The 9,732-nt window shown below is 46.3% G+C and overlaps 1 protein-coding gene across 1 annotated transcript; it reads right to left on the minus strand.

Annotated features, from left to right (window-relative positions):
- Positions 1-256: 256 nt before the first annotated feature.
- On the minus strand, positions 257-6,157 carry LOC131729762 (galactosylgalactosylxylosylprotein 3-beta-glucuronosyltransferase 3-like). The gene is made up of 6 exons (XM_059019975.1): positions 5,969-6,157; positions 5,497-5,603; positions 3,271-3,448; positions 2,481-2,811; positions 1,624-1,914; positions 257-959 (listed from the first exon to the last, which is right to left on the minus strand). Exons 2-6 carry the CDS (start codon positions 5,594-5,596, stop codon positions 861-863), a joined length of 999 nt encoding a protein of 332 aa, XP_058875958.1. The 5' UTR covers positions 5,597-5,603; positions 5,969-6,157; the 3' UTR covers positions 257-860.
- Positions 6,158-9,732: the final 3,575 nt, after the last annotated feature.

Consider the following 9,732-nt stretch of genomic DNA (forward strand, 5'->3'; position numbering starts at 1 on the left):
CTTAGTCTCTGCAAGTTGCTTTGGATAAAAAGCCTCTGCTAAATGACTAATTAATTAATAACAATGATTAATAATTACACAGCAGTGTGACTAACTGCCCCTCTTACACCTGCATCAGCGTGCCGACTCAGTCAAGAACGACTGACTGAGTCGGAAATGGATTTGAAAAACAAGAACTGACCCCAATTCTGTTTAGAAGGATGAGACGCACACACCACACAACAACACACAACACACACACGGAGACTCGCTGTGCTCAGCCTGTTCTAAAAGTTTATTTTCTCTACTCTTAGGGACGTCTTTTCCAACAAGATGCGTTCGGATATCGCGCCTCCTCAGCCCGACTTGGCATATTAAAAATTAAAAAAAAAAAAAAAAAACACACAATAATTTAAACAAAAGTTTAACATTTTGCACAAAATATTAATAATAATAATTAAAATTCCTTTTTTTATTTACACTAAAATAAATAAAAAGGTCAGAGTTGACTTGAATACTATTCCTGACCTCATTTCAATCGCAGAAGCAGATCTTAAGAGCTGGACACGAAGCTGTTGGATGTGAGGACGGACTCTGTCCCCGTCCCCGTCCCCGTCCCCGTCCCCACTGCCAGGGACATGCACCCCCCCCCCCCCCCAGGACGTGTCTCTACAGCTCTTACTGCGTCTTCACACATATATACCTCAAATTATTTTCTTTTTGACTCAGGCATGTCTTTGAAACAATGCTAAACACAGAAATTATCTAAGAAAACAGAACAAGCTGAACGCAGTCCAGCGGACCTGTGGGTAGGACTCTGTATACGATCTCAGCTCTCTCTCCCCCTCTCTTTCTCCCTGGGGGAGAGGGGGAGGGGGGGGTCACACCTCTATAGAGGGGTCGGAGCCCAGACCCTGCAGAATCAGAGCGTCTTCCTGTTTCATTTTGGGTTTCTCTGTCCTGGTGTGCCAGACCAGCACCTGCAGGAGAAGAAGAGGAGTCTGTGTGTTCGTTTCAAGCACAGCCGGCGTTGGGATCGAAGCCAAATCGGCCATTCAGTCTTTCAGTTTACATGCATTACTTAAACACTGCACTCTGTCTGATGTATTTATATTATTATTATTATTATTATTATTATTATTATTATTATTATTATTATTATTTATTTCTTAGCAGACGCCCTTATCCAGGGCGACTTACAGTCGTAAACAAAAAATACATTTCAAGAATCACAGTATAAGTATCAATACAATTAAGAGCAAGATAAATACAATGACTTTGGTTCTAGCAAGTACAAGAATATGACAAAATACGATTCAATAAATTTATAAAAAGTCTGTGTTCAAGGCGCTTTGGTTAAAATAAATAAATAAAGAAATAAATAAAAACATTTTTAAAAATGACATCACTTTTTACCACCAAAAAAAATTCTCAAGTTTCCACATTTCTTTTTCCAGGGATGGGAATCAGACTCCTGTTGCACAGCAGTGTGATCCAGTCCAGGTTTTACTGCTACCAGCTTGATCAGCCCCCCAGTGTGTCTAGCTAACAAGCTCAGGTGTGTCTGATTATTAAACTCCCAGTGAAACCAGGACCGGATCACACTGCTGTGGAACGGGAGTCTTGTTTCTCCTCTCCCCTCACCTTGGTGCAGTTGCTAGCCCTGGGCTCCAGCTCCTCGATGGACACCAGCGTCTGCAGCAGGCTGCTCTCCAGGTTCCCTCGCTGGGCAGAGAGGTGGAAGCGCGCGGCCGGGTTTGCCAGGAGCAGGGGCAGGGAGACCGCGAATCCCGCCATGTCCATCGGGAAGGGCCGGTTCGGTTTCCAGGCCGTGTAGAACCCGGTCACCTTCCCCCTCTCCACCAGGGGGCGCTCGAAACGCACCCCCCCGACCAGCCCCACCGGCCAGACAGACACCCGCTTCGTGAAACGCATCTGAGAGAGAGAGAGAGAGAGAGAGAGAGAGAGAGAGAGAGAGAGAGAGAGAGAGAGAGAGAGAGAGAGAGAGAGGGAGAGTGTGAGAGGGAGAGAGAGAGAGAGAGGGAGTGTGAGAGGGAGAGAGAGCGAGTGTGAGAGAGAGAGAGAGAGAGAGAGAGAGAGAGAGGGAGGGAGAGGAGAGAGAGGGACAGAGAGAGAGCGAGAGAGAGGCAGAGAGCGAGAGAGAGGCAGAGAGAGAAAAAGAGAGAGAAAGAGAGAGAGAGAAAGAAAGAGAGAGGAAAATATAGCTGTGAGACTGTACTGGTAATCATGAGTAATAAACAATAATAAAAAATACATGGGATGGGAATCAGGCTCCCGCTGCACAGCAGTGTGATCCGGTCCTGGTTTCACTGGGAGTTTAATAATCAGACACACCTGAGCTTGTTAGCTAGACACACTGGGGGCTGATCAAGCTGGAAGCAGTAAAACCAGGACTGGATCACACTGCTGTGCAATAGGAGTCTGATTCCCCATCCCAGACATGAATGCTGGGCTTGCATTTCACGCTGTCCTCCCCTCACCTCCTCGAAGAGCCTCAGGCTGTAGGTATTGTCGTCGTCTGCAAAGTAGACCACCCCTTCATCGGAGGGACCCCGATTCTCCCGGAGCCACTGCAGGGCGAGGTTCCTCTGCTCCACCCCCCGTGGCTTCAACCAGTTGGGGTCCCCCTCTTGCAGCTTGAAGTCTTTGGGGGTCTGCGTGCAGAGGTGCGTGTAGGGCAGCCCGCTCCGCTTCAGCAGCTCCGAGACCAGACTGGTCTTCACCGGAGAGTCCTCCACCACCACCCAGTGCAGGCTGGGCACGTGAAGCAGGGTCTGGGATAAGCGGGTCAGCTCAGCTTTCTGCACCAGCCTGGGGCAGGGGGGCAAGAGGCAGGGTTAGGGAGGGGGGTACTGTATTACAGGGATCGGAAATCGCACAGCAGTTTCGTCCACTAGTTTCGCTAGGAGTTTAATAATCAGACACACCTGAGCTTGTTAGCTAGGCACACTGGGGGGCTGATCAAGCTGGTAGCAGTAAAACCTGGACTGGATCACACTGCTGTGCAATAGGAGTCTGATTCCCAGCCCTTGCTCTCTCTGTATTTGTCAAGCACATTAGGATGCGTTTGAATCTACACACAGGGATGGAAACCAGCCTCCTATTGCACAGCGGTTTGAACCAATTCCAGGTTTTAATGCGATCTTGATTAGCCCCAGTGAACTACTCCAGGGGTCTGGGTAGGGGGTTATTTAATGTAATTGGTTTAGTTAAAACATTTTGAAGGGGCCAGCTTCGTCACAATGCCAGGTGTACGGTGACCCGCCTGACCTGGTATAGGTGGGGGTGATGGTATAGATGGTGGGCAGGGCTGGTTTGGGGGGCCCCTCCGGGTTCCCCCTCGCCTGCAGTCTCTTGAGCTCCCCCTGCAGTCTGGAGATGGTTCTGTCCCGAGAGTGCACCAGATCACTGCTCTGCCTGGAGTGAAGGGTGCAGTCACAGGGCTGCCCTGCAACGAGCGAACAAAAAACTATTAGTCCTTTAAATGCACAAAATATTTTAATTTAAAAAAAGAGCTGGAAAATTTTAATGACTTTTTTAAAGCACAAGAATGAAATAGGGACAGGGAGAATATGTATTCATCATACAAACTGTAAAACACATTTTTAATAAGTGACACGATTCATGGAGACACAGTGTGACTCGGTCCAGCCCTGCTTCACACTGCAATGCATCGTGTGCAGACAGCATCCGGATTCACGGAGACACAGTGTGACTCGGTCCAGCCCTGCTTCACACTGCAATGCATCGTGTGCAGACAGCATCCGGATTCATGGAGACACAGTGTGACTCGGTCCAGCCCTGCTTCACACTGCAATGCATCGTGTGCAGACAGCATCGTGATTCATGGAGACACAGTGTGACTCGGTCCAGCCCTGCTTCACACTGCAATGCATCGTGTGCAGACAGCATCGTGATTCATGGAGACACAGCGTGACTCGGTCCAGCCCTGCTTCACACTGCAATGCATCGTGTGCAGACAGCATCCGGATTCATGGAGACACAGCGTGACTCGGTCCAGCCCTGCTTCACACTGCAATGCATCGTGTGCAGACAGCATCGTGATTCATGGAGACACAGTGTGACTCGGTCCAGCCCTGCTTCACACTGCAATGCATCGTGTGCAGACAGCATCCGGATTCATGGAGGCACAGTGTGACTCGGTCCAGCCCTGCTTCACACTGCAATGCACCGTGTGCAGACAGCATCCGGATTCATGGAGACACAGTGTGACTCGGTCCAGCCCTGCTTCACACTGCAATGCATCGTGTGCAGACAGCACCCGGATTCATGGAGACACAGTGTGACTCGGTCCAGCCCTGCTTCACACTGCAATGCATCGTGTGCAGACAGCATCGTGATTCATGGAGACACAGTGTGACTCGGTCCAGCCCTGCTTCACACTGCAATGCATCGTGTGCAGACAGCATCCGGATTCATGGAGACACAGTGTGACTCGGTCCAGCCCTGCTTCACACTGCAATGCATCGTGTGCAGACAGCACCCGGATTCATGGAGACACAGTGTGACTCGGTCCAGCCCTGCTTCACACTGCAATGCATCGTGTGCAGACAGCATCCGGATTCATGGAGACACAGTGTGACTCGGTCCAGCCCTGCTTCACACTGCAATGCATCGTGTGCAGACAGCATCCGGATTCATGGAGACACAGCGTGACTCGGTCCAGCCCTGCTTCACACTGCAATGCATCGTGTGCAGACAGCATCCGGATTCATGGAGACACAGCGTGACTCGGTCCAGCCCTGCTTCACACTGCAATGCATCGTGTGCAGACAGCATCGTGATTCATGGAGACACAGTGTGACTCGGTCCAGCCCTGCTTCAGACTGCAATGCATCGTGTGCAGACAGCACCCGGATTCATGGAGGCACAGTGTGACTCGGTCCAGCCCTGCTTCACACTGCAATGCATCGTGTGCAGACAGCATCCGGATTCATGGAGACACAGTGTGACTCGGTCCAGCCCTGCTTCAGACTGCAATGCATCGTGTGCAGACAGCATCCGGATTCATGGAGGCACAGTGTGACTCGGTCCAGCCCTGCTTCACACTGCAATGCATCGTGTGCAGACAGCATCCGGATTCATGGAGACACAGCGTGACTCGGTCCAGCCCTGCTTCACACTGCAATGCATCGTGTGCAGACAGCATCGTGATTCATGGAGACACAGTGTGACTCGGTCCAGCCCTGCTTCAGACTGCAATGCATCGTGTGCAGACAGCACCCGGATTCATGGAGGCACAGTGTGACTCGGTCCAGCCCTGCTTCACACTGCAATGCATCGTGTGCAGACAGCATCCGGATTCATGGAGACACAGTGTGACTCGGTCCAGCCCTGCTTCAGACTGCAATGCATCGTGTGCAGACAGCATCCGGATTCATGGAGGCACAGTGTGACTCGGTCCAGCCCTGCTTCACACTGCAATGCATCGTGTGCAGACAGCACCCGGATTCATGGAGGCACAGTGTGACTTACCCAGCTGCATGAGCGCGTACATCAGCCCGCATATTGAGACCAGGAAATACAACATGAACACGTTCTTCAGCTTCAGCTTCATCTTCATCTTCATCGTCATTAACTACCTGCAACAAAAGAGACTCCGCTCAACCACAGGAATGAACTGGTTAAAAACACACACACACACAGACACTCACTCACACACACACACACACACACACACACACACACACACACACACACACACACACACACACACACACACACACACACACACACAATATGCGGAGTGTCATTAATATGATATAAGACGCGTAGGTTCCGAAATGCATTGAATTACCGCAGCCTGCAAAACGTGTTAAACATGTTAAATCATTTAGAAAACATTTTCTAAGGCTAACCGGTAGCTTCCAAAAATTATTATTATTTTGTTAAAGAAAACCTACGTAATGCATAAAAAATATATAAATAAATAAATAAATATACTTACCTGCACTAAGACGCAACAAATATTATAAAACAACAAAACATTCAAGCCGCAGTGAAACCGTCCATTGCAAAATCATTATTATTATTTAATTTTAAGTCAATAAACAATCAGAGCCATTCATTCTGCCTCGGTAGGGTTCACATCCGGCAACTATCCCTGCAGAACCCACACCCCCCGGAAACACGAAGTATATATTTTTTTCAGTTCCGGATTCCTTTCGTTCCTCTCATGAGCAGCAATAGAGCAGTTGCATGATTACGTCACCTAACGTAATTTCCGGTTTCCTTCAGCGTGTTGGCATCCGTCTCTTCGAACACCATTTTTATTAAAGGTGTATTTTATTTTTTTATTATCTTTTTAAGTTTCAGGTAATGTCCTTTAATTAATGTGCTTTTCTAATCTTAACTTTGTACCAAGTATTACATTCTGCTAAGAAATAAATAATAATAATGAAGATCACAGAATGGATGTAAAACCTGGACTGTCTCAAACTGTTCTGGAATGGGAGTTGTATTATAATATGAAGATCACAGAATGGATGAAAAACCTGGACTGGCTCAAACTGTTCTGGAATGGGAGTTGTATTATAATATGAAGATCACAGAATGGATGAAAAACCTGGACTGGCTCAAACTGTTCTGGAATGGGAGTCTTATAATATGAAGATCACAGAATGGATGAAAAACCTGGACTGGCTCAAACTGTTCTGGAATGGGAGTTGTAGTATTATTACTAAGCTCACAGAATGAATGTAAAACCTGGACTGGCTCAAACTGTTATGGAATAGGAGTCTTATTATAATATGAAGATCACAGAATGGATGTAAAACCTGGACTGTCTCAAACTGTTCTGGAATGAGAGTCTTATAATATGAAGATCACAGAATGGATGAAAAACCTGGACTGGCTCAAACTGTTCTGGAATGGGAGTTGTAGTATTATTACTAAGCTCACAGAATGAATGTAAAACCTGGACTGGCTCAAACTGTTATGGAATAGGAGTCTTATTATAATATGAAGATCACAGAATGGATGTAAAACCTGGACTGTCTCAAACTGTTCTGGAATGAGAGTCTTATAATATGAAGATCACAGAATGGATGAAAAACCTGGACTGGCTCAAACTGTTCTGGAATGGGAGTTGTAGTATTATTACTAAGCTCACAGAATGAATGTAAAACCTGGACTGGCTCAAACTGTTATGGAATAGGAGTCTTATTATAATATGAAGCTCACAGAATGGATGAAAAACCTGGACTGGCTCAAACTGTTCTGGAATGGGAGTTGTATTATTATTACTAAGCTCACAGAATGGATGTAAAACCTGGACTGGCTCAAACTGTTCTGGAATGGGAGTTGTATTATTATTAAGCTCACAGAATGAATATAAAACCACCACTAACAAGTTTTCTGAATCAAGTGTATTTTATTTGCAACATAGTAAACAAAACAATTACAAACCTTATTTGGACGTTCCCCCCCACACCCTCCCCCCCCCCCAAAAAAAACACAAAATGGGTTTTCTAATAAGTAACTGTAATAAATGGGAGGTGGCTGGGGTGATATAATATATACACAAGAAGACACGTGGTAAACAAGAAAGGGGGGCATGATTTAAAGAAAAAGAAATCTGTCATTTCTTATTCACATTACAGCGTTCTCTGTGCGACAGGCGCCTGCGCGATCACCACCTCGCCCCGCTGAATTTGACGGATGATATCTGAAGGCGATACGGATCAGGAGCGAGTCGCCGCGTGAAAAAACCTTGCGTTTCACGGTTAACGTCTAAATACAAAAAAAAAAAAACAAAAACAGCTAATAAACGCTGTCGTGTTGATCAGCCCTTAAAAGCAAGCAGGAACCATGAAATAAAATTATTATTATTATTATTATTATTATTATATATACGCACACGGAGCATCAAAAGAAACGTATCACTTATATTTGGATAAAATTCACTAGATGTGATCGAATGACACTGTTTCAGAGCAGGTGCGGTGACTTTGTATTGTGTTGATCAACAATGACATCACGAAGATGCTGCAGAATGATTGGTCGATCTCGGGCAGGTGTTGTGACTCTTGCTCTCCCAGTTGGCGGCGCTGTCCTTGACAGAGTGTCTCTGGTTATACCGTCTCGCCAGGTTTGAAATCGCTGGCTGTGAGCTCCCAAGACGGCGAGCCGCAGCACACCGCCCTCGTCCTGACTCCTTTTTTTCTGTGATTATTCTCTATTGCTTTCATTCCAGCTTGCAATTCAGCAGCTGAAATCGCTCCCTATCCAGCGTCCAATCAGCTGTGTCTCTAATTAGGTGGTGAAGCGCCTCTGCTTCAGTCACTGTCACTCAAGCGTGTCGTGGGCAAGGATGAATGATCGAGAGATTTAAAAAGAAACCAAAAACATTTCGTCAATGTCCATCATTTATATACCTTTTTTTGGGGAAAATAAATGTGTTCTAATAGTGATAAGTTTGTTCTGATGCTCGGTAGATGAATTCAATCATATTGTAACAGAGGCGTTGTATTGTTTATTTCCAATTACTTCGAAAAACAACAAGACTAGACGATGGTTTTAAATGATATATATATTTTAAACCAAACATGACTAGACGATGCTTTTAAATCAATCGGCTAATCTTGTTTATTCCTCTTTTTGTCTTTGAAAAAACAAAACCAAAAGAAAAGGATTTTAATAATAATAATAATAATAATTCACTTTTAATTTGGCTACACTGCACACAAGTGGAACTGTTTGTATTTTGTCTTTACGAGCAGGTCTGAAAGGAGTCAGTGGATTCGGCCCGATCTAGACCCGGTTCTGAATATTAACAGAACCCAGAACAAGGCAGAAGGCAGGACCGGTCTTTTTGTACAGAATCGGTTCTGAGTTCATTCCAATTCTGTTTCACTTGAAAAAAAAAATTATAAAAAAAATCAATTTCTAATTCCATTTCCTTCCAAAGAGTTGTCATTAATATTTGAGAGCAATAATAATAATAATAATAATAATAATAATAATAATAATAATAATAATAAATTGCTGGAATTGAGTGACAAACAGCGACTTCAGTTGAATTAACGCATGGCTGACGCTGCTGTGAGAGATTGCAAGTTTCGATGTCTGAATGGATGAAAAGGAATGGGAATTGATTTTAAAAAGGAACTGAAATACTGGAATTGACCCCCCCCCCCCCCGCCCCCCCAGGTTGAGAGGAATCGAAGGAGAAGTCCCCCCCCCCCCCCCCCCCCAACCCAGCCCTCCCCAAGACTGAGCTGAAAATGCACGGGGCACCATTTTGGTTCAGCTCTCCCACTCGCCCAAATAGCACCCAAGGAAAACAGTATAAAATTCCCTTTGGGCAATGGGAACAAGACTCCTATCGCACAGCAGTGTGATCCAGTCCAGGTTTCACTGCTACCAGCTTGATCAGCCCCCAGTGTGTCTAGCTAACAAGCTCAGGTGTGTCTGATTATTAAACTCCCAGTGAAACCAGGACTGGATCACACTGCTGTGCAGCTGGAGTCTCGTTCCCAGCCCTGGGTTTCTTCTGAACTTCGGTTCTGGCACAGACAGTGTGGTTGGATGGAGGGGGGGTGGGGGGGGTGATGAAGGGCTGGGCTGGGACAGGTGAATTGCCCCCTCCCCCTCCTCCTCCCTCAATGGCAGCAGCCCCCGCAGTGCCCCCCCCCATGGGAATGCTGCGCTTCTCCGTGTTTCGTTTTCCGGCTCAGAATCTCATAAGAGCAATCGTCTCCACAGCAACCA

Source organism: Acipenser ruthenus, unplaced genomic scaffold, assembly GCF_902713425.1.
Source record: "Acipenser ruthenus unplaced genomic scaffold, fAciRut3.2 maternal haplotype, whole genome shotgun sequence".
NCBI lineage: Eukaryota > Metazoa > Chordata > Actinopteri > Acipenseriformes > Acipenseridae > Acipenser > Acipenser ruthenus.